Genomic DNA, 25515 nt, shown 5'->3' with positions numbered 1-25515 from the left:
GTATCATGATGGAATATATATTCACACAAGCATGGATATTTTTTTACACTACGGGTGTCGCGATATGATATTGATTTTAAATATTGGTCCAATGTCAGAAATAAACACTGTCAGATCATATCATATTGACCTCAATGGAGCTACACAAAATTTGGAACTTTAACTCTCTCTGCCGCCATCTCCTGTCTTGTGTCATTATTGCATCCTCTGTCAGCTCATTCATGATGCATGTGCAAGGACGTGAGTTTCTAAGAAGTGCTCGAACAAACCCTTCTTTTTCAACTACTTTGGGTTAGTGTTCTGACTCTACTTTAAGCAGGCCTTTTCCTACTTTCACCATTTTCATGCTACACTGACAAATACCAATAAAATATAAAACCTTCTGGAACGTGCATGACGTCACTCTCCAGCACCCAGTCCTTGAACCTAACCTGTTCTGCCACAAACAGCTCTGTTAAAAGTAAGATAAAAGCAGATAAACACACCTGCACTTCACATTTGAGAGAAACGTCTGGCATTGAATGAGTTCATCGCAAATGATAAATGTCTCTTTTCCCTGCCCAGGAAGGACAAATCCATGACCCCACTTTTTGCCGTCGGGCAGCTTATCAACTGACCCTGGAGGATCCCAGCACTGCTGGAGCCGTGGAAGGGTGCACGCGCCACGTCCTGGCCTTCTACGTCCTTTTTTTCTTCACCGGGTTGTTGCTTGGGGCATTACTCCTCCATTTTGTCAAACGGCGTCATACCCGCCGTTCACGGGAGGGTCACAATTTGCTGGGTTCCTCCGAATTGCCACAGCCGGCGTTGCGTCTGGCTGAAAAACTCAACGGAATTGATTCCGGCCAAGTTCGGAAGACGGGAAACGGCAGCCACCACGGCAATAGCGTGAGCGGCACTCCGGTTGGCAGCCAGACCCGAAACGGAGGCGGACACGCAAACTACGACATTTTATCAGTGGACGTTCTGAACGGAAGGACTGCCAAGGGGGATGTCATGGTCCCTCCAAGGGTGGAAGCGGAGTCATCTGAGGGGGACGGGATGGATGAGAGCCTGGTTGAAGGATTAACGCCACCGGGGGAGGAGTTTGCCAGCTTTCCTATGTTTAAATCAACCGCACCGCTCGCTCCGTGTGAAGAAAGCTCCATTTGAGAAGCATCTTCTCAAACTATAATTGCCGACAAGAGTTTTCACTGCCTTTGGATGGTGTCATGAAGAGACGCCAGATTAAAATAAAATCTACACAACAATTTCCTATTTGTTGTTTGAATCAGTGGTCGGCAACTGTTGGATTGTGGGTCATTTGGTACCAGGAAAAAAATAATCCCTTTTTTTTGTTGTTGTTGCTTATATCCTATTTATTTGTGTATACACACAATTTCTTTTCACCTAAAAAGAACCTCAACTTTTGCGAGGTTTTGCAATGGCTAATGGTTAATAAATTAACAAATACCGCCGACCATTTTCAGGGTTCGTACGAGTGCTTGAAATTCTTGAAAATTTTCGAATTTTAATAGTGTTTTCATGGATTGAAAAGTGCTTGAATTTTGGGTGAAGTGCTCGAAATTGTTGCCATCTTTCACAATAAGTCTGCTTAAAAATGACGTGGACACTGCTCTCTGGTGGTTTCGCTTTTTATTCTTCCCTTGTGATTAACGGCTGCTTGGATTAGTTTGTTTAACATTGTCCTATGAAGCGTCATCACCCCCAACAGGTCAAGCCTGAGAGGACATGCTACACCTATACAAGGCACTATGAAATGTGTATTAGTGCAAGGATTAAAAATCAATTATGGATATTCATTATTGGCCACATGTTTCCCAGTGGTCATGGGTAGAACTTCCTGCAACTGAAAATGAAAGCTACATATTACTGTCACTTTTACCCAACACCTTTATGAGGAGAGATTTTTCTCAAAAACAAATATGCTCAAGATAAATAAATTTAATCGCCGCCTCCTGGAGAACTCAAGATCCAAAAATCATATGTGTTGATAAAGGCACACTCAAGTTTAAAATGGCATACAGGGAGTGCAGAATTTTTAGGCAAGTTGTATTTTTGAGGATTAATTTTATTAATGAACCCAAAAGTCTCATTAATATCAAAGCTGAATATTTTGGAAGTTGGAGTGGGGCTTTTTTAGTTTTAGCTATTTTAGGAGGATATCTGTGTGTGCAGGTGACTATTACTGTGCATAATTATCAGGCAACTTAACAAAAAACAAATGTATACCCATTTCAATTATTTATTTTCATCAGGGAAACCAATATAACAGCTCAACATTCACAAATATACATTTCTGACATTCAAAAACAAAAACAAATCAGTGACCAATATAGCCACCTTTCTTTGCAAGGACACTCGAAAGCCTGCCATCCATGGATTCTGTCAGTGCTTTGATCTGTTCACGATCAACATTGCGTGCAGCAGCAACCACAGCGTCCCAGACACTGTTCAAAGAGGTGTACTGTTTTCCCTCCTTGTAAATCTCACATTTGATGAGGGACCACAGGTTCTCTATGGGGTTCAGATCAGGTGAACAAGGAGGCCATGTCATTAGTTTTTCTTCTTTTAGACCCTTTCTTGCCAGCCACGCTGTGGAGTATGTGTGTGATGGAGCGTTGTCCTGCATGAAAATCATGTTTTTCTTGAAGGATGCGGACTTCTTCCTGTACCACTGCTTGAAGAAGGTGTCTTCCAGAAACTGGCAGTAGGACTGGGAGTTGAGCTTGAGTCCATCCTCAACCCGAAAAGGCCCCACAAGCTCATCTTTGATGATACCAGCCCATACCAGTACCCCACCTCCACCTTGCTGGCGTCTGAGGCGGACTGGAGCTCTCTGCCCTTTACCGATCCAGCCACGGGCCCATCCATCTGGCCCATCAAGACTCACTCTCATTTCATCAGTCCATAAAACCTTAGAAAAATCCGTCTTGAGATTTTTCTTGGTCCAGTCTTGACGTTTCAGCTTGTGTGTCTTGTTCAGTGGTGGTCGTTTTTCAGCCTTTCTTACCTTGGCCATGTCTCTGAGTATTGCACACCTTGTGCTTTTGGGCACTCCAGTGATATTGCAGCTCTGAAATATGGCAAAACTGGTGGCAAGTGGCATCTTGGCAGCTGTACGCTTGACTTTTCTCAGTTCACGGGCAGTTATTTTGCGCCTTGGTTTTTCTACACGCTTCTTGCGACCCTGTTGACTATTTTGAATGTAACGCTTGATTGTTCGATGATCACGCTTCAGAAGCTTGGCAATTTTAAGAGTGCTGCATCCCTCTGCAAGATATCTCACTATTTTTGACTTTTCAGAGCCTGTCAAGTCCCTCTTATGACCCATTTTGCCAAAGGAAAGGAAGTTGCCTAATAATTATGCACAGCTGATATAGGGTGTTGATGTCATTAGACCACACCCCTTCTCATTACAGAGATGCACATCACCTGATATGCTTAATTGGTAGTAGGCTTTCGAGCCTATACAGCTTGGAGTAAGACAACATGCATAAAGAGGATGATGTGGTCAAAATACTCATTTGCCTAATAATTCTGCACTCCCTGTATGTTATATACTGTATATACAGTATACCGATGAGTGGGAGGCGGCTAGAGTCAAGAACACGTTAACATTTTTGACTCTTTCTGGGAGATTGATACAGAGGAGGGGATTCCCAGCCCCCTCGCTCAACCCAACTGATGTGTTGCAACATCTCGTTGGGAGTCATTCGGTGACCAAATCCCATATGTAAATCATAGATATATTTGTAGCTCTTCAAAATTCATGACCAATTTCTTTTTTTAATGGTACTGGGGAAAATGGAAAATCGGCTTTGAAATTCCTTTAAAAGTGCTTGAATTTGGCCTTGAAAAAGGTGTATGAACCCCTACTTTTGCCCAACATTGGCTGCTACGGGAATCAAACTAGGATTGTGGCAGTGAGAGAGCTGTTGATAACATAGGAAAAGGCATTCCATTTATCTCATCACGCTACTCAATGATGTTTTGGCTGAAGTCACAACATGGCACCGGATTGAACCATTATAAGCATGAGTTTAGCGAAAAAAGTTATTCAACGATTGACCAATCATGTGCGCCTTCAAGATAAAACATGTGAGACAGCATGGTACCAGTTGTAAACATAGTGTGTTGATGACTTAAAATCAAATGCCTTTTCCTATGTCATCCATATCCCAAGTGGTCTAGTCATAACACAATTGATTTAGGTTTTATTATTATTGATATAACTACTAATGGTATAAGTGGGCCAGGTCGCGAGAATATTATCAAACATTGAAACTTTCCGCGGTACGGAAAAGGTTGCCGACCACTGGTTTGGATCATGTGCAATCGTAACCCAACTGAAGAACTCAGACACCTAAAAGCCATACTGCCTGTCCTCCCCCTGCTCTTACGCTTTCCTCCAAAGAGACTCTTTTCTCAATTTGGGAGCATCGTGGATCTGAAAGGCACCAAAGGACTACAGAGCCATAAAATGAGCAGATTGATAATCGCTGTACAGGACCACAACAGTCTCACGTTTGGACTGTGTTTTTCCCCAGATGGCTGGATTTTCTCTCTTTGTGGAAATTTAATGTATTTTTTTTCTTGTTTTTGTAATAAATCATATTTGGAAACTGCAAACATGTAAGCTGAGAAAGATGGTCTTTTTTGGAGCCAAGACACGTTTCTTATACTAGAAAATATTGTTTTATTGAACCCAAAATGTTAAATGTACAGCGTGTATTAATTAGCACCTCCTAGATAATAAAAAAAAAACTAAATTGATCTAAATAATAAGCAAAAATATATTAATTATGATTTAAGGGGCGGAATTAGCTCAGGAGGTAGAGCGCTCGTCTTTGCATCAAGAGGTTCAATTCCTGGCCCTTGGGCAGCACAGAATCCCTAATGCCCCTAATAAGCAGGTTGGCGCCTTGCATGGCTAACTCCCTGTTGGTGTGTGAGTGTGTGTGTGAATGGGTAAGTGTGAAGCACATTGTAAAGCGCTTTGGGAGGTCTTCATTGACTTGAAAAGCGCTATATAAATGCAAACCATTTACCATTTATAGGTGCATTGTTTTCAAATACTGGGTAGAAATTTTTATTAATTTCACATAACATGAGCCCCACCCAGAGTGCGTTGGCATTAATTGTGCCAACTTGCTGCTACATAGAGTATGTTTTTAATGTAATTTTTCATCATTGCCTTTTTTTTTTCCAAACTCATCTTTGCACCAACTTTTTATTTTGAATGTTTTTGCATTGCAATCTGGAACGGCTTCATAAAAAAAGAAAATATTAGGTACCATATTTTCCGCACTATAAGGCGCACCGGGTTATAGGGCGCACCCCGAAAAAATAGTTTTTGGTCCTATTTTTGACATATATAAGACGCACCGGATTATAAGGCGCTACAATGGGAACGTGGACAAAACAGTCAGATAGTTCAGTCCAACTTATTACCCCCTTAACATTCCGAATGCTTGCAAAGACGCAAATACGTGTCGAGAACACGTGCGAATGCGGTGTCCGTAAGATGTCACTCAAATGCATCGTTCCATCATTCGGAAGGTTAAAGTCTTGGGATTCAAGAAATGATAACCATTCCTTCGTATCTATTTTCTTTTTCGCTCGCAAATTTACTGTGCATATGACAATAAACACTAAGAAGGATCCGCCTCTTGACCTCCGAATAACTTTAGCCAATAGTGATCGATTCAACTGATGATTGACACATTGGTTAGCCAATGAAACGCCGGTAAATAAATCCCACCATCCACCGCGTACTACTTGGCGTTCGGGGGAAAATCGAGTCGGCGGCTGCAAGTTAGTTGGAAAACTTAATGTTGATCCATAAATAAGGCGCATTGTATTATAAGGCGCATGGTCAGCTTTTGAAAAAAATAAAGGCTTTTAGGTGCGCCTTATAGTGCGGAAAATACGGTATATTTCCCTGCACAAGGTCATTAGCAGAAAATAGCATATTAAAAGTCAAGTCATGTTTATTTGTATAGCCCTTAATCACAAGTCTCAAAGGGCTGCACACACGACAGACTATCTGCTGCCACCTACTATTATGGATGAATTTCAAAGTTCCTCGGTTGTCATTGTAAGAAAACAAATATTTTGAACAATGGTATGCCTTTTTCATATGATGTAATTGAGCAATTTCCAGCGGCACATTAGACAAGATCTTACGGCACACTACTGTGTGCCTGGTTGTATCACACTGAATTAGTTACGTAATACTAATCTCACGAATCCTTAAAGGGACGCTGTGTGATTAGACCACTAGATATCACTGTATTCTGTAGGGCTAAACGAGAGCTAAAAAGCACACGGAAGAATACAAACTAAAGGAACGCAAAGCGACTATACTGCACTATTTGTATTCTCATCTTTTTGCCCAGCCTTACATTAGTTTTTTGGTCGTGGGGGATGGGGGGTTGATTTCTCTCAGCAAGATGATGGACAATCATGTCAGCTCCCTCTTGCTGAGCCTCTTCTTATAGTAGTATTTAAAGAAATGCATGTTTTTACTGTTTTTTTCCCTGTAGCAGACGGTCAATAATACACATTGCCCCTTTAAGATTTTGATTTATTCCATTTGATTTTTATTATTTTAATCCAACTTAGTCCACTCCAATTGAATCAAATCTTTTTCATATATTTGGAGAAAATTAATGGAAAAACCTGGACCCACTTTACTTTGAAATTCATTTGCACATACACTTTCTGTCACAGTTGCCATGGCGCCCAATTGGCCCTGCCTGTGTGGCGCCAGCTGAGTCTCATTTACAGATTGGCTTTCCGTGTTTTTAACCTCAGTGCGCTCTCTCTTACTTTGTCAGTCCGTCAACGAACTTCTGCCCCGCAAGACGTGGGTTTCGACTCGGTCCTGTCCCTGTTGGTATTTTCCTGTACGGTATTGTTCCCGTTTATTTTGTACTGTTAAGTATCGGTTTTCAGTTTAGTTTCCATCTATTTTTGTGCTGCTTATTGTTTTCTCCAGTTTTCGTTCCCGTCTAGTTTCTCCTGTTTATCTTCGATTCACGATTCATTATCTATCCTGTCTGTCCCGTCCTGTCCGGTATCGACTCCTTCTGTCTGATATCAACTCTCGGGCGATTTGGAATCGATCTCGTCGGTCTCTGGCTTCCTGTCTTTCCACGCCAAACCGCTGTCTAATGTGCATGCCTCCCCATTTCCCGTAAAATAAAAGGCTTGTGTGAGAACGTCACGCGTTTGGGTCCTGATCCTGTTCTGGTTCCTAACACTTTCATGAATAAAAGTGGCCTTTAAACGGAAAGTTCTCCCATACATGTATGGTAAATGTTACTTAATAATCTATGTCCTTGTAGATCAAAATTGAATTGTGTGTTTAAACCCAACCACACCTACTGCGGTCCAACCCAGTATAAATAAAAATGAGTCATCGTTGAGTGTGGCACTATGTGAATTTAAATTTTCTTAATGAACATCAGATGTCAGCATAGAGATTGCACACACCCGTCGCTATGGGTGGGCCATAGAGGGCCCCCACTATGGGCTTGTGCCCCCCATTGGAAGCCTGATCTGTCTTTTGTGGGTATAATTGTCACGAGGTGTCGGACAGAACGAGACGAGAAACAAGGGATGTGATCAGACCCTAGCTGTTTAAAAAACCCAAAAACTTAACTTACAGAGAAAGGAGTGTGAAACTGGTACTGCTGAGAAGGAAAAACCTGAGTGGGAGACTTTAGAGGGGTCAGCCGTTGCATTTTCTGTCACAACCTTCATTGAACAAAAGACCACATTTAGACAATGAAATATAAATAAAGCTTTTTGTCCAACAATATTGATGGAGGCAGCAACGCGATGCAGCCTCCGTCATCCTGACGTCACCACGCATGTGAGCTCATGATGATGGGAAGAAAGTGGGGGAGGGGTGAAGGAAGGAGGACGGGTGGGGTGTGGACCACACACACCCACGCGAACAGACACACACGGCATCAGAGCAGCAAGAAGAGAACAACAAAACAAACCTCTCCATCCTGCTTTGAATTATTTATCAAGTTGCATCACCGTTGAGGAATCAAAGGTCTGCATTCAAGAAGAAGAAAAGGGATTCCAGCACCTTGGATAGCGACCATGGCGCCAATGACGTTGAAGGGTGGAGCAGAGCCTGGTGAGTCTTTTTGGATCTTTCTTAGATCTCTTTTTTCCCTTGTGGACTTTTGTTGCCACACCCAACCACAGCTGGGGAACTGGTACTCATCATTATGTCAGGATGCCAAAATGGAGGGTGGCAACTTGCGTACATTTTTTTCCTCTTGACCACATTCGTTTGATAAAATGGAGCGGATAAATAAAAGAATACGGTCGTATTTCTATGTATGTGTTTATTTAATTCTCAAATGTGGACGGTGGAGGTTATTTTTGAGCGTCACGCAATAAGGCGGGGCAGCTCATCATCATCAAACAGTCAAAGCATTCCAAATTTGGACACAAGTCGGGCTTAACTGAAACGGAAATACATTTCCAGGAAGTGGATAATGCTTCTGCACGTCTGATATTTTATTTCCTTTTCTCTCTCCCTCCGTCTGACCTGACCTACAAGTGAAATGAAAAGTGTCTATCGCCCTCAATTAGGCGTTAGGACCCGGTAAACGCTCGTGCAGTCTCGCCCATGCTTCGGTTGAGTCACAGCAGGGAAGGGGAGACAAGCTTTCACACCTTGCTTTAGCAATGCCTTAAAGCATTAGTTCTCAAATGGTTACACTTCAGGACCTACCATTTTACAATGATGACAAGCTGCAACCCAAACAATAAAACATTTCCACTTCTAAAATGATCCAATATAAATGCTGCAGTTTAAAGCAGAGGTGGTATAATATTTTCCCCTTTTTTTTTTCAAAAAGCAAATATGACATTGAAAACAAAACGACTTCATGTATCTTGCATACTCGCATACAAGCCAATATTGCATATGCTGTAAGGAACCCTCTAAACTTTAAAATAGCCACATACTAAAATAAATTCAAAATATCAATAAAGCTTCTACCTAAACATCGATAATTATTTAATGTTGTAGTTGATAAAGATTAATATACTGGTAGGAGGCTAAAAATATATCATTTTAAAAACAATTTACTGCACCTTCCAGCTGCGCTTTAATGGCAGACAGTTGTACACGGTTTTCATATTTCTTAATTGTTTCCTTCTATGACTAGCTTGCCGTTGTCATTGTTTTCCACTTTTGCTTGCCCATATCCCTATCTTTCCTTGCACTCATTATTATGGCCAAAAAAGGAAATTAAAAAAAAATAAAAAATTAATTGAGATGTGCTCCCTCTCAAATGAGCCAATTGACAGAACAGAAGAAGAGATTGAGCAGGGCATTATTGCCATCTAGTGTTAAGGAGTGTAATTGACCATTCATTTTTTTCTTCCTAGCAATATTTTGCCAAGCCAAAGGCTCGCGACCCACTAAAAATGGGTCCGCAACCCACTTTTGGGTGTTGACCCACCAGTTGAGAAACACTGCCATAAAGGATGCAAAATAAATAAATAAATGCAGCTTTTACAACAACAATAATCAAAAGTGCATAATCCACTTTGTGTGTTACGTAAGATCCGATGATTTGACTCTCATGTAAGCCTCCACATCTGCCCAAAACATTGGAGTGAGTAGAAAAATGAAAGGCTTGATCACTGGAGGTGCAAACAGCAACACAAATACACTATTTAATACATAGTCTCCTCAAAATGATCCTCAAATGGTTCTGTCATACATTTTGGCTATTGGGCTTCCTTTGTCTTCAAAACTTTTAAACCAAAAAAACATCTGAGATTTACTTAAAATAGCGGTTTTAGATGAAAATGGCTCACTTCCTGTTCCATTTAGTGCATACGTGAACCATCGACTCAATCGCTGCAAAAAGTCCTGTAAAAAAATGTTGTATGTGTAAAATACATGTAATTATCAAGACCACAACGGAATTAGGACCCAGATGCGTAACGTTAATCACAAGTTTATTGAGATAAGGAGGAAAGGCAGCGCCCGCGATCCGGTGCTCACTGGACGCATGAAGCAAGCCGCTCTCAGAACCGGAACGTGGTCCGAATGCGGAGGTAGATTTTCAGGAGCAGGAGATCGTAGCATAGTAGACAGAAAAACAGGTCGTTAGCTGGGACGGGAGATCAAAACGTGGTCGGGATAAAAAAATGGGCGGCAGTAGCTCAGGAGGTAGAGCGATCGTTTTAGGATCAAGGGATCCCAGTTCGAATCCCGGCTTGTCCGTGTTACATGTCGAAGTGTCCTTGGGTAAGACACTGAACCCCCAATACCCCCAATAAGCAGGTTAGCGCCTTACATGGCTGCACAGATCATGGCCGCTATTGGGAAATGTGAAGCAGACTGTAAAGCGCTTTGGGAAGTCATTGACTTGAAAAGCGCTATATAAATGCAGATCATTTCATTTCATTTCATTTCATTTCAATGGGTCGTTAGCCGTGACAAGAGATCAAAACCTGGTCGGGGCGGGGTAAAAAAAACAAAACGGGTTGTAGCAGGAGACAAATGGGGAAATCAGGAATGGACGGGTGGAAAACGGGTGAAAAACGCGGGACCGACGGGAGTCAGAGTCAAAATTGCTTGCCTTGAGAAAACAGAGGTTCGCTGACAGACTGACAACAGATGAGTGAAAGGACTGAGCTTAAGTAGGACAGGGAACCAATCAGTTAGCCAGCAGCAGCTAGCAAATATCGTTTAATATAACTCATGTGCTATTAGTGGATTTGATTTTATCTTTCGATGGTTCTCAAGTCCTTTACAAATTATTGTCCCACTTTTTCATTCTTGTCTTATTCCCGCTTTCCAGTGGTGGTCCCTGCAGGTGTTGCTGTGGTGAGCGTCTTCGGCCTGATCTTCACCGCGTCAGCCTTTGCATGGATCTGCTGCCAGCGCAAAAACACCAAAGGCCAGAAGACGCCCCCTTACAAGTTTGTACACATGCTCAAAGGTGTTGACATCTATCCGGAAAGCCTCGGCGGCAAGAAGAACTTCGCTTCCACAACCGGAACAACAACCAATGACGTCTGCAAAACGGACGTTAACGGGAACTGCCACATGGCCGTGACGCCTGCAATCTGTCCCAAGGTGCCCTCGAGTCCCGGCGGCTCTAAACCAGGTCTGCATCTGGACCTGGAGCATCGGGACCTCAACGGCAACTTTCCCACCAAAAGCTTTCACCACCACAAGGTGCGCAGTTCACCAGAGTTGGAGCTGCCCCCACCACACGCTGGCTTCACGCAGCCTGGTGTGATTGAAGCCCCCACACCGTGTAGCACCACCTCCAGCCAGGCGCCAACCCCGGCTGTGGACGAAAGGGAGGGCCATCTCGGAACACTCCATTTTGCCCTGGAGTACCAACCGGAGAAGAAGGCCTTCATTGTCCACATAAAGGCAAGTATTTTCCCTGAACGACCAGAATGGAATTAGGACCCAGATGCGTAACGTTAATCACAAGTTTATTGAGATACAAAGGAAAGGCAGCGGCCGCGATCCGGTGCTTGCTGGACGCGGGAAGCAAACCGCTCACAACATCGGAATGTGTTCTGAATGCGGAAGTGGATCTTCCAGGGAGGGAGATCGTAGTGAAGTAGACGGAAAAACAGGTCGGGACGGGAGAGCAGGACGTGACTGCGGTCAAAAAACGAGTCGTTAGCCGGGACGGGGGATCTAAACGTGGTTGGGGTCAAAAATGGGTCGTTGCCGGAGACGAATGAGAAAAACAGGAACAGAAAACTGGTAAAAAAGAGGGACTGACGGGAGTCAGAGTAAAAAATTATTGCCTTGTAGAAACAGAGGTTCGCTGATGGACTGACAACAGGCAAGTGAAAGAACGGAGCTTAGGTAGGACGGGAACCAATCAGATAGCCAACAGCCAAACGAGCGGACACAGGTGAATGTAATTAGTCATCATGACAGTGACGTGCAGGAAGGTTTCTGTCTGTTGAGACACTCAGATTTACAAATAAATGAAACTAAATCTTATCCATCATTTAATTGGCAGACCAAGAAAGCAATATATAAGCTGAAGAATACAAAAACACGTTTTATTGTTGTTAAATTAGGTCTCAGATAGGTTTCAAGATATGAGACTTAAGCTGAGGTTGCTGTGACCTGTCCTTGCTTTGGCGTTTTACTAGTATTAGTAAAAGCACTCTTGGACACATTAGCCAGTTTGAACCATTTAAGACCATTGGGTCTCACATTGGCACAATGGTGAGGTTGCTTCTATCTGTAGTTGTGTTTTTACAAAGGACAGTAAGGTCACATTTTGAACATCATGACATTTTGAACATCATGACTTTTTACACTATCCATCTAACATTCAGATCCTCAGTATTTTTTTCCTCCTTTTTTCTTTTTTAATCTTTTATGTAAAGCAAATTAATACAAACTAAGATATCTTGCACAGTAAAAACAACAACAACAACAAAAAATGTCAGTCGTTATTGAGCTTGTAAAATTGTTTAGAAATTATACTCATAAAAACTTACAAAATGGGCAGTGGGGGCTGAAGTTCTCGCACCAACTAGTGTCCATCTTCGTATGGCACTGCCTAGTACACATCTGACAAGCTCTTCTGCAGCTTTGTGTCACAATCCAGGAACGGAGACACGACCCAATAGGGTTTGCTTTACTCCGTTTTTATTAAGAAAGAGAGCAGTGCTTGCATCCACAATCCGATAATCATCAGTCGCGGTTAGCAGATGGCAGGAACGCGGAAGTGGAACTTCAGTGTCGAGCGAGGGTAGTCGTAGACAGCGAGAAAACAGGTAAATGACCAGGATGGGGGAGCAAAACAGAAACGGGTCCAGAAAAGAGGTCGGCAACAGGTATCAGGCAGGAAACAGGCCAAAACAAGTCGATGGCCAGGACGGAGGAGCAAAAGCAGAAACGGGTCGAGAAAAAGGTCGGCACCCGGTATCAGGCAGGAAAACAGGGCAGGATAATGCAGGAGAGTACAAAAGCTCGCCTAGCTGAGAGCATAGGTTCGCAGACGGTCTGACGGCTTCCTTTCGGATGACGGGAGTTTAAAAAGAGTCCAACAGCCAATCAGGTCCCGTGGCTGTTGGCACTAACGGGGCAGCCGCTGGTGCCCTGAATCAGTAATCATGACAGCTTTGTACACTAATGTAAGACTTTAGGGTTCATAAAAACCTTAATCCGTGAGCCCAAACGTTAATTTTTTGACTGAATGACTCTTTTTAAACATATTTCTGACATCTGTATCTGACCGTAGGAAGCCCATGGCCTGAGTCCGACCGACGAGCAGTCCTTGACCTCGGACCCGTACATCAAGCTAACACTATTACCCGAGAAGAAGCACCGGGTGAAGACCAGAGTCCTAAGAAAGACCCTGGACCCGACTTTTGACGAAACCTTTAGCTTCTACGGCATTCCATTGTCCAAAGTGTCGGAGCTGGCCCTCCAGTTTATGGTGCTCAGTTTTGACAGATTCTCCCGGGATGAGATCATCGGCGAAACCCTAGTTCCGCTTTCGGGGATCGACCTTTCTGAAGGTCGCGTGCTGATGAGCCGGGAGATCATCAAGAGGAACGTCAAGGTAAGAAGCCGAAGCAAAATGTATCGTATTGTCTGGACTATAGGCGCACCTTATCAATTGATAAATCGCAACACGTTCCGTGCAACAGGAATGGAATCCGGGTGAGAGTGCCATTTACCGTTAGACCATCAGTGGTACAGTTGATATATGAAAAGGCATTAAACCTTATTTTTTCATTTTAACTCACGGTGCCAGAAACACCGATTTGTATAATGCATTCTGATATGGAATCTCCACCTCTTTACCAACGAATATTAGAGTATGGGGTGACGGAAAATATTTCATACAAAATATTATACAAGCTCTTTTACATACTTATACATATTATTCTGAAGAAGTGGAGAGACTGTTTAACTCATCAGAATGCCAACAAAATGCACTATGCAAATCAGATTTCCCAGCATCGTAAAATAATGTGATTATGAGTTAAGATCTAATGCCTTTTCTTAAATCATCTGTACCATTGGTGGTCTGGTGTTAAAGTGTCTGTTCTCTCACTGCCGCTACTCAGGTTCAATTCCCATTGCATTTAATATTTTTCAATTTTAGACAGCGACGCTTAATTACAGATCAATCTCTCCAGTAATATATACTGTGGGTTTACAAAGAGCCAAACAGTCATACACAACTTTATACGATACAGCATACTGTAGATTTAGATACAATCTATTGGTCCCCTTACGGAAATTCTTTTCCACTTACTGTACCAGGGGAAAACAACAGGCATTACATTACAAAAAAAGCAGAATGACAAACATATATGACAGTGGGACAATGAGGCCAGACTGATTGGATTGGGGAGCGGTGCCTGTTGTTTAGGAGGGTAATGAAAAAGGGGATCAGGCTTTTCCCAAGGTGGGCGCTTCTGAATCTCTTTGTCCTGTATCTGCACCCTGACAGTAGTGGAATGAATTATTGGCAAGGTGGGTGAGTGGGTATAGTCTTAATATCGAACGCCTTAGAGTTCCTTGCGCCTTACGTATAAAATATATACGACAAAAGATACATTTTTGGGGCTGTGCTTTATGATCCAGTGCGCCTGAAAGAGAAGAAAATCTGTTGTTTGTAACTGAAACTACTGTTCTGTTTATTTTGTCCAACAGAAGTTATCAGGCCGCGGCGAGCTTCTTGTATCCTTATGTTACCAGTCCGCGACCAACACTCTCACTGTGGTGGTCCTCAAGGCCCGTCACTTACCCAAGAATGACAACATTGGACCCTCAGGTGCAGTAGTTTGGAATTTGAACCGTTGACATCAAATAATACACCACAAAAATTCATTTTTACAACCTTGTGAGGAAGTGTTTCATAATTTAGGTGATAATGACAATGATAATAATGATAACTAGCCGGTATATGCGTAAAAAAAAATTGGTAATCTTCTAAATGAAAGTGTGTATTAACTGACTACTAGATGTCGGTCTATTTTGTAGTGCAACTCAAAACAAGTATTAAAAAGCACAAGGAAGAATACAAACTACAGAGGCTCAAAGTGACCTTTTTTTTCTCTGTCTTTTTTCGGTAGCTGTAGCAGAAGTTATGTCAATTATCTCTAAGAAAGGTTTATGTGATCTAAAATAAAATAAAAATAACCGATGAGTATTTTAAAAAATCCATGTTTATACAGTAGTTCATGTCTCATCTCATCTCATCTCATTAGCTGCACCGCTTATCCTCAGTAGGGTCGCGGGGTTGCTGGAGCCCATCCTAGCAATCATCGGGCAGTGGGCAGGGGACACCCTGAACCGGTTGCCAGCCAATCGCAGGGCACACAGGGACAGACAACTCGCTCATTCACACCTAGGGACAATCTGGACCGGCCAATCCACCTGAAATGCATGTCTTTGGAATGTGGGAGGAAACCGGAGTGCCCGGAGGAAACCCACGCAAGCCCAGTAGTTCATGTATTTTTGGTTATTATCTCCATCTATATTGTTTTTGAATAGATTGTTTTTTGATTAATAGAAAGCCCTAAAAATAATACACACTGTCCTCTTAATCTCTCATCTCATCTCATCAGCCGTACCGCTTATCCTCATCAGGGTCGCGGGGGGGCTGGAGCCCATCCCAGCCATCTCCGGGCAGTGGGCAGGGGACACCCTGAACTGGTCGCCAGCCAATCGCAGGGCACACAGGGACAGACAACTCATTCGCTCATTCACACCTAGGGACAATTTGGACCGGCCAATTCACCTGAAATGCATGTTTTTGGAACGTGGGAGGAAACCGGAGTGCCCGGAGGAAACCCACGCAAGCACGGGGAGAACATACAAACTCCGCACAGGAAGTCTGGAGCTGGATTTGAACCCACGACAGGTTCCCATGACATGAACTGTGCCGCACAAGCGCTAACCACTGCGCCGCCGTGCTGCTGTCCTCTTAATGATAAGTATAAATTTTCTTATTTTCACAAAAAGTAAAAATATATAGAAAAAAGAAACACGTATTATCGCTGACACATGAAAAAATATCTTTTTTTGTACTTGGGAAAATGTGAATATTGGGATATTGCAATATAGCAAACATTGAAATAATATTTAACATGTAAATATTTCATAAAGGACTTTTTTTGTTATTTGGTTAAAAATAAGGGATAATACTTGTTTACATAAGATAAAAATGTGCTTAAAACGAGTAATTTTGACAAATTTGTAAGCTTTTGTTCCAGTGTAGTCCATAATACTTTTTACCTATCATGGATTTTTTTTCAGATTTCTGGATAATTTTGCTTGTTCGTCTGGTAAAATTAAGACCATTTTGTTTAAATCAAGCAAAATTGCTTCATCTAATAGATTCAGTAGATTGCCTGGCTCATTTTGTGTGTTTTCTCGTCGTTAGAACATCTTTTTGAAAATGCACAAAATGTTATACTAACTGCTTGGATATCTTCATAAAATATTTTCTGACAATGGGGTAATAATTTATTTTTGCAGTTTACAATGGACAATGGAGGGCAGGGGTGGGCAAACTACAGTCTGCTGCTTCAAGTGCGGCCCTTTCGGCTTTTCAATCTGGTTTGTCGAACAAAAGATGAAAGAAAAGATTGGCAATTATTGTTTTTCTGGTCCACTCTTGTCCCCAGTGTCCCTCCGTGTCCCCGTCCATGATATAGTTCCTATAGCACACACGCAAAACTGTTCTGATAATAGCTCATGAGTCCTAGGTCATTGACTTTTATATCAAAATCATTTTTTAGTTGTTGACTGTGTCTATTTAACCCTACATCCAATAATGAATCCGGCAATATAGTAACATAGTAATAACATGATAAGTTGATGTTTTAGCAATTTATATTAAACTGGGTGCTCCTTGCGGTTATTAATAACAAAAAGTAGCTCTCACCCTAAAATATATTCAAGGCCCGAGATATAGTCTGTGTTGCCTTACTCATAGGTATTACATAAAGCTTTTAACATATGTTTTTTTTGGTCCAATATGAATCTTCTAACATTTCAGGTTGCCAACCCCCGGGCTAGCGTCTTATTGTTTTATTGATTTCTTCTTCCCCTTTCATAGATCCGTATGTCAAAGTCAACCTTTATCACGGAAAGAAGCGCGTGTGCAAGAAGAAGACCCACGTGAAGAAATGTGCCCCTAACCCCGTCTTCAACGAGCCCTTCACCTTCGAGCTTCCCTCAGATGAGGGCCTGAGGGACACCAGCGTGGAGCTGCTGCTGATGGACTCGCAAGTGGGCAACTCCTGCAAACCCATCCTCGGGCGCTTGCTCATGGGCACTACGGCAGCAGGCAGCGCTGGCGAGCACTGGCGGGAGATCTGCGAGCACCCGCGACGCCAAATCGCCAAATGGCACGCCATGTCTGAAAATTGAGGCGGTGGGATTCTGGCTAGAGGCCCCTGAGTGATGGAAACGTGATCTGGCACACTCACATCCATCAAACAATCAATCAGTCAATCTTGTGAATACTCAAACTCCCTCATTTTAAAGGTATTCCCAAACAAAGTTTTTTTTTCAATTCGGCACAGAACGTCTAGTGTTCTTCCCCAAAATGCAAATATGGCAGGGGACTCGAGAAATTTTGTCTCAAAGTTGACCGATCTGGCTTGTTTGCTGTAGAGCTGTGACCTCATTGAAGGAACACTTTCAAACGGTGAATCCCATTAACACAACATGTGAGGCCAGCTCGGAAACAGACAGAGATTATAATCAACAGTGATTCCATACCAATTGTTTCTGCTTGGAGGTAGGCGATTATGGCTTTTCTTTTGTGTTTTTAAAGTTGGTATTATTTTGAGTGGGTAACTCCTCGTTAACGTCGGGACTGCTCTGTTTTGTTTCCTCCAGGCGTATGTTCGTTGGCTGCTTACCTTGTGTTGTTCGGCTGGCTAGCCTGCTGTTAGCGCTGGTTTTGCCCTGTACCCTTGGTTTGTTCCTGGTCGACTCCATTCGCTATAGCCGTTGTTTCTTTTTGTTTTGGTTCCCGGTTAGCCTGGCTACTCAATGTATGTTTTCTTATTGGCTAGCCTGGCGTTAGCGCCAGTATTCCTGTGTTTCTTGGTTTATTTATTCCCAGCCGTTTTGGAATTAACTCCATTTCTGCTTTTTGTTGTTGGTTACTGGTTAACCTGGCTGCTCACTCCATGTTCTTTGATCGGCTAGCAAGGCACCAGCTTTGCCGTGTTGCTTCATTTGTTTATTTCTGACCAGCGTCGCATTTTTTGCCATAGCCATTGCCACTTTTCTTTGTTGGTTTCTGGTTACCCTGGCAGCTCACCGCATATTTTTTTAAAGAACTACCGAAACTTCCCTTAAAACACTCGTAACTCCCTCAAGTAATTAACACATACAGAATATGCCTACTCGCTTTCTGGGTTGCTCGTGTTCCTCTGATGACGTCACATGCTGACAAAGACAAGACATGCTGTCTTCAAAATGCATCTTCGAAAGTGGTTGGAATATACCGATTAAATACTGTGTATATGGAGTTTATGCAGAAAACATACTATTTCCTCACATTTTGCAGGTTTAAGAATTTAGGAATACCTTTAATTACAAGGAGTTGCTTGGTAGAAACCATTCACGAAAAATACTGCCAGAAGTAAAAGCATTTTGACTGTCTGGATGACTGTCACAACTGATACTCAAAAACTCCTGAAAGGTCTCAAGCCATGAATGATGAAGTAAATTAAGCTTACTGAGAATTATTCCATGATAATAAATCAGGACACTTTACCTTAATGGCTAACCAGTTACGCCTGCTATGTTTTGTTTTCAACTAAATGCACTCGCTCAAATGTATGCAATTTAGTTATTTTCACGTTATTGACCCCCAAAAAAGAAATCTACTCATTTTGTGGGGTCGTAATGCTGAGTGACCTACACAAAACAAGCGAAGAAGCACAATTCATGCTTTTAGAAATGTTATTTAAAATTGATCTTGAATCATAATTGATTACAATTAACATAAAGGTATATGGTTTTATGAAATTGATCATGTTTAGACATCCATTTTTTGTAATCCATAGCAGTGGTCCCGCTACCTGGACGTGGGCTGTTTGGTCCTCGGCTGTACAGAATGAAAAAAAATGCTTTATTTTTTTGCCTATATGATATTTATTTGTGTATACAGTACACACATTTTTTTCACCTCTGAAAAACTTAATGTTTATGTGTGCATACTGAGGTATTACAGCACTATATCACTCTAATTGAGTAATGATTAATTAGTCAACAATTATTGTTCATCTGCTCAGCATTTGATGCGAAGGGAATTAAACCCGTATCTCAGCGGGGGGAGAACTAATTCCTTACCACTAGGTCACCAGGATTGTAGATGACGAAGGAAAAGGCATTATATTTGATTTCATCATCACACTATTTACACTCATGGTACCACGTTGTACAACGTTAGAGCAGCATGGGAAATATTTCAGCCAAAATGACATTGTACAATGCGGTACAATGAGTAAAAGTTGTATGATGATGAGATAAAATCTTAAGCAATTTTTAATGTCTTCGAGATTGTGATTACTCATTGTATTTTGGGCTCTTTACTTTTATAATAATAATAATAATAATAATAATAATAATGATAATAATAATCAATATTATCTTGGCCGGGCCAAGATAATCTGACATTATACCAGTCCGTGGTACAGAAAACTTTGCTGACCACTGATCTTAAAAAAACCCAACTTGTAAGATTTGCTCAGCATCCCCTTGCTCCATCATTCAGGTTGTCATGGTAACAACATGCATAAAGGGACAGTGTGTTTGATTTCGTGGCTCCTAGGGGTAAATAAACCCACATTCATCAGATTTTTTAGGAGATTTTAATGATAAGTAAAAATACATGAACACTTGTGTACAGAAACTACTCATAGGTGGAGAAATGAACATGACCTTCACCTAGAAGAAGGTGACATATATAAGTCTCCATGGTTTGTGGTTTTCTTGTGGTTTTCAGCACTCGTTTTTGGTTGCAATACACAATACAGCTACATCTAGTCAAATATTACACACTGTCCCTTTAAATGTCTTCATTTATTCCTGTTAAATGCATTACTTGCTCAAATGGCCGTCAGTAGTTGTCAACGACATTAAAAGGGTTCAATTTAGCATTGCCTTCGACCAATATCCCTGCAAAAGCATTTTATTTGTTAGAATGAACAAATGTGTTCCTTGTTAAATGGCTTCAATTATTATTATTTTTAACTGTGAGTGAAATTGTGGAAGATATTTTCTATGTTATTTTTCATATTAAACCTTAATGAGGTGGTTTGAGTTTTGGTGAGACCCGAGGCAATGAAAACATTTGTGGATTTGTGTTTTTTGCGGGAATGTGCGTGCGATTGTGTATGTATGTGAGCGCATTCAGATGTTTACTGTCTGTTTTTCGTCCCATTTAGTGCGACCACAAAGACAGCTGAAATGAAATGTAAATTGTTAGTAAACTTAAAATTAAAAAGACCAAACAATGCATTTGTCTGTATTTTTCTGGATTTGTGGATTCATATTTACATGCACTCATCATTGTTTTCTTTTTAAAACTTTCATTTTACACTCATTTAATTATATCTAGCATTGTCTTTTTGGAGTATTTCGGTTTTTCAATTACATTTTTCAATTAATTTATGTATTTTTATCTTTTTATTTATCTATTTTAATTTTGGCTAACTAAACTTACTGTCATAATGACTGATTAGTTTCACCAGTGATTCCTCGTTTGGCGCCAGCCGCTGCGGGCTTCTTGATTGGTTTCTCGTGCTACCTAAGCTCAGTCCTTTCTCTTGCCTGTTGACAGTCCGTCAGCGAACCTCTGTTTCTACAAGGCAAGCACTTTGACTCTGACTCCAGTCGGTTCCGCTTTTTGCACCCGTTTCCCACCCGTCCGTTCCTGATCCGGCTACGACGTGTTTTTTTACCCCGACCACGTTTCGCTCTCCTGTCCCGGCTTGCGACCCGTTTTTGATCCCGACCATGTTTTATTCTCCTGTCCCGGCTGTCGACCTGTTTTTTTTCTGTCTTCGACACCACAAACTCCCTCTCCGGAAAATCCACTTCCGCATTTGAAATTCTGTGAGCGGCTTGCTTCCCATGTCCAGGGAGCACCGGATCGCGGGCTACGCCTTTCCCCTCTCCACAAACTTGTGAGAAACATTATGCGATTGGGTCTACCCTTCGTGCTGGTCGTGACACTTACAACTTTTATAAGTTAAAACTAGTGACAAAACACAATGTCAGTGTTTTTGACTAAAGAATATACAAAATCAATGTGAGCCTTCTGTCATTGTGTTATCAATTCACTTAGATAAACAAAAAAGATAAATAGATAAATAAGATACATTTTTAAAAATCAACCGTATTTTCTAGACTAAAAGGCGCATCTAAAAACCCCAAATTGTCAAGAAACCTGACGCTGAACACTGTGGATAAGATTAAAAATGCATAAAGTATTTATCGGAATGCATACTATAGAGATATTCTCTTACAAAATACAGAAACCCATTGCGACAAAAACGTTGCCCACGTCTATAGACTCAAGTGTTTGTTCTACCTGATTGGGTTAATCTTGTTGATTGAACAACTGGAGCCAACTGACGAATCTTCCATTGTAATTAAACGAATCAATGGCTGTGTTTTCGCAAGGGAGTGGGACATGGGCAAGCCCTCCTTCTTAACCCACTTGGGTGGATTCTATCCAACTATAGAAGGTGGATGCATCTCACCCTCAAACGCTCTTTCTCCTGCGGACGAGGGGTTAACCATGCATCCCAAATGCTTCCTGCTGTGTGACAAGACGTGACTCACAAACTCGGCCTCATTCATCAAGGTGACTTGGGGACAATCTGCTGGCTATTTATTGGGGCAGCTGTTAGCTTAACACGAAATTGTAAGGAAGAATTCTCAAATTAGGCACAACAAAACAGAATCAGGTGTTTCTCTAAGAAATTACAAATTACACTGCCATCTTTACTCAACTCCTTTTTTTCCTACACAGTATCTCTTTTTGTCATTTTCTCTTGTCAACTACGTCCTTTATTTTTTCCTTTGATTAAATATTTCTCGTCTTGTAAATAAATATAGTTGTTAGTATCAAACCACTTGCATTAGTTATTTGTGTGCCTCTACGATTTCCTTCTGGACTCTATCATTATCCATATCGATGAACTGAAAAAAACAATATTTTAAAGCTGAAATTAAAATGCTATTGCTTGCTTCGTGATTAATGTGAGACACGGTATGAGGCTGTGTCGAATTAATTAGAACGGGAAAATCGTGAGCACTACCTGCTAGCCGAAATACGTATATTCTGAAACAAATAAATATAATTAAAAGCCATTTCCTTTACAATAATTACACACAGGTTAAGTCAAGTCATTTCTATTTGTATAGCCCTTAATCACAAAGAATCTCAAAGGGCTGCACAGGTTATTGCAGACTATTATTACGGACTATTATTACACCATCCCTTGATCTGAAACCAACATGAGGGCAAGGAAAAACTCAAAAACCTCAACATGAGGAAAATGAAGAAACCTTGAGAAGGGACCGCACATGTGGTAATCCCCCTTTCAGGATGACCAGGCTGGAATGGATGTTGCAATAACAAATAATACACAGATATTGTGAACAAAAAATAAAGTTTATTCATATGCTATAGAGTAGAAGTGTGTTTCAAGCTTATATTTAAACATTTCCACTGAGGTTGTAGATCGGATCTCAGGGGTAAGAGCATTCCACAGCACCGGTGCCCGGATGGAGAACGCTCTCGAACCTGCGGAACTCTTCTTGGCTCCTGGGATCACCAGTAGACCAGCTCTTTCAGAACGAAGGCTCCGGACCGTAACATAGGGGGAAATCAAATCTGAAAGATATGAGGGAGCAAGTCCATGCATGATTTTGTATAATACCAAGAGAACCTTAAAATCACATCTTAAGATAACAGAGAGCCAATCCAGGTTAGCTAAAATCGGGGTAATGTGGTCAAACTTTCTTGTCTTAGTTAAAAGCCTCGCTGCAGCATTTTGTAATATCTGAAGGCTCTTGATTTTGGACTTGGGGAAACCGGAGAGTAGTGCATTACAGTAATCGAGACGGGAAGTATCAAACGCGTGAATTATAATGTCAGCATCTGACTGAGACAGCTAATTGACCAATCAATTAACATCGCTGTCCAAAAATGCAAAATTGTACGCAATGGGTTTTGGACATGGGCCAAGAGCGACTACATTTTACTACTAGACTACTAGTGGTACAGATGACATCTGAAATTGGCATTACACATTATCTCATTATCATACTTTTGTTTTACTCACGGCACCAGAAACATTGATTTGCTGGTGGTTTAGTGATTCAGTGTTCTCACTGCTCTTACCTGGGTTCGATTCCCGGTGCGAATATAGTCAGCGACTCTTGCCGACTGATCAATCATTGCACTAATTTCTACCATAAAGAGCCCAACGGTTATACAAGAATACACACAGTAGCTCTTACTGTAGTCTCAGTTTGTCTCAGTGTAATTAATATTGTGTCTTTATTTAATGTTTATCACATTTCCAAGCAAACAGTATTGGGTCGCTATCCATTGATACTATTCTGTGTATACTTGAATTGCATCGATACTGAAACCGTATGGAGAAACAAGTTTAAATTTATCTCTGATTTGTTTGTATTTCAATCAACTCTCACCATAAAAAAAGAACACTTATTGATTCTACTAAAGGCTCCCATCAAAAGAGATGGCATTTTTAATTTGCCGTTGTGCGGGACTCCAGAACTAAGTCCAAGTTGGCACATGCTGACCGCAGATGCAATACGTCATTATGGAAATGTCCTTCAAGCTGGTCAAGGGTTTCCTTGGCCCTTCCTTGACCCTAAACATCTCTTCTTCACATGGCCGTTTAGCGATGGCGAGACAGGACTGAAGAATGGAGATATATCCAACGAAGCTTGAGTCGGATTTCATACTTGTGGGGGATGGCAATGGCATCCATCCCTCCTATATCTGCACCGCCTATCCTCAGTAGGGTCGTGGGGGTGCTGGAGCCCATCCTGGCTATCTTTGGGCAGTGGGCAGGAAAAACCCTGAAATGGGCTATGGCATACTGGTCAAAAATCAGAGGTCAGGAACATGTGGCTCACAAGCCAGATATGGCTCTTTTTGGAGATAAAAATGGTTACAATTCTAATATTTTCTACTTCAGGCATGACAAAACATATGCCCCTATTCTATGTATTTTAAAAAAAGAAGCAAGTCTCTGTTATTTTGGTCAAAATGTGTGATTTCTTAAATAAATGCAAACGAACTTTCTTCCCGCTAGAGGGCAGTGTTAGTTTAGCATGATAAGTTGGTTCATGTGTAAACCTGCATTCACTCAACTTTAAAATAAATCATTTAGCACATTCAATGCCAAACATGTCGGGTATGGCTATTTTCATTAAAACATCTCTCGTTTGGAGATAAGATTCACTATTTTAACACATTCAGGCTGGGGAGTGCAACATCATGTTTTTACCACTAGTGGCAGGATCGCAAAAGTCCTTCTCTACCTTTCATGGTTCACGATTCACAGATCCCCTCGTTATGAAAAACTGGGGAATAATAAATGACACGCTTGACGACCTGTAGGACAAATGTTCGTGGATTCCAAAGATGTCCATTTGCATCAATAAAACGGAATTGGACGAATACCGACCAATCGATTCCAAAGCTATTAACTGTGAGCATGTTTTATAGCTGAAGGTTAATACATCCGTATCCTTCTTGTTTGCAGGATTTTATGACATTTTTACAAAAGATCTCTGCTTACACCTTATTTTAAAACCCTTATTTATGACAAAAATCAAAATAAGCTTCAACGATCTCAAAGATACTTAGTCTAATATTTGACCACTAGATGGCACTGTCTTGCCCAAGGCGAACGAAAAACAGTGCCAAATGACCACGGCGCAGCAGCAAGATGCCAGTCAACTACTAGGTAGCTAGAAAAATGTTTGACCTATGAATATTTCTTAAAATCAACAATGGTATCATAGTTCATGCATTTTTCTCATTATTGAAATCAATATTTGGTATTTATGTATAATATTAATTTTATTTTATTATTATCTTATTTTCAACACAAGGATACTGCTGGAAGTGTATATTTCCCTACGGGGATGAATAAAGTATCTATCTATCTATCTATCTATCTATCTATCTATCTAATATTATTCATTTACTGAATAATTATTTTTTTCGACCACCAAGAGGCACTAAATATTGCACACTGTCCCTTTAAGTAAATGCGAGAGGAAGACACATTTAAATGGTCGAAAGGCAAACAAGAAGCTATACAAACACATCTTTTTTATCATCAAGAAATGATCAGTATTAGTGTGTTTGTGGGAGGCTTGCATTTGTGTGAGTATTGTCAGTGCACAAACAAGCAAGGCCTCTTCCTGTG

At 41.3% G+C, this 25515-nt stretch overlaps 2 protein-coding genes across 2 annotated transcripts in view; both read left to right on the top strand.

Moving 5' to 3' along the window:
• Positions 1 to 4639, top strand: part of sema4f (sema domain, immunoglobulin domain (Ig), transmembrane domain (TM) and short cytoplasmic domain, (semaphorin) 4F) — a 56711-nt gene extending 52072 nt beyond the window's left edge. Inside the window, exon 15 of the mRNA XM_088347689.1 lies at positions 565 to 4639. Coding sequence (XP_088203815.1) covers positions 565 to 1152 — 588 coding nt within the window. The 3' untranslated portion in view covers positions 1153 to 4639. The remainder of the gene's footprint in view (positions 1 to 564) is intronic.
• A 3301-nt stretch (positions 4640 to 7940) lies between these two features.
• syt4 (synaptotagmin IV) lies at positions 7941 to 20546 on the top strand. The gene is made up of 5 exons (XM_088347744.1): positions 7941 to 8158; positions 10854 to 11437; positions 13284 to 13607; positions 14711 to 14831; positions 17124 to 20546. Exons 1-5 carry the CDS (start codon positions 8122 to 8124, stop codon positions 17435 to 17437), a joined length of 1380 nt encoding a protein of 459 aa, XP_088203870.1. The 5' UTR covers positions 7941 to 8121; the 3' UTR covers positions 17438 to 20546.
• Positions 20547 to 25515: the final 4969 nt, after the last annotated feature.

The sequence above is a fragment of the Urocampus carinirostris genome, chromosome 11, assembly GCF_059441175.1.
Source record: "Urocampus carinirostris isolate Australia breed hairy pipefish chromosome 11, RoL_Ucar_1.0, whole genome shotgun sequence".
In the NCBI taxonomy this organism is placed as follows: Eukaryota; Metazoa; Chordata; class Actinopteri; order Syngnathiformes; family Syngnathidae; genus Urocampus; species Urocampus carinirostris.
Note: the sequence above shows the minus strand (reverse complement) of the source record. Positions and strands in the feature narration are given on the sequence as shown.

What these genes read in the sequence shown, in the direction of transcription:
- syt4 (XM_088347744.1), top strand. Translation starts at nt 8,122, where the DNA reads ATGGCGCCAATGACGTTGAAGGGTGGAGCAGAGCCTG. An exon ending in GAAGGGTGGAGCAGAGCCTG is followed by an intron (nt 8,159 to 10,853) that starts GTGAGTCTTTTT and finishes CCCGCTTTCCAG; the next exon opens with TGGTGGTCCCTGCAGGTGTT. An exon ending in CCTTCATTGTCCACATAAAG is followed by an intron (nt 11,438 to 13,283) that starts GCAAGTATTTTC and finishes ATCTGACCGTAG; the next exon opens with GAAGCCCATGGCCTGAGTCC.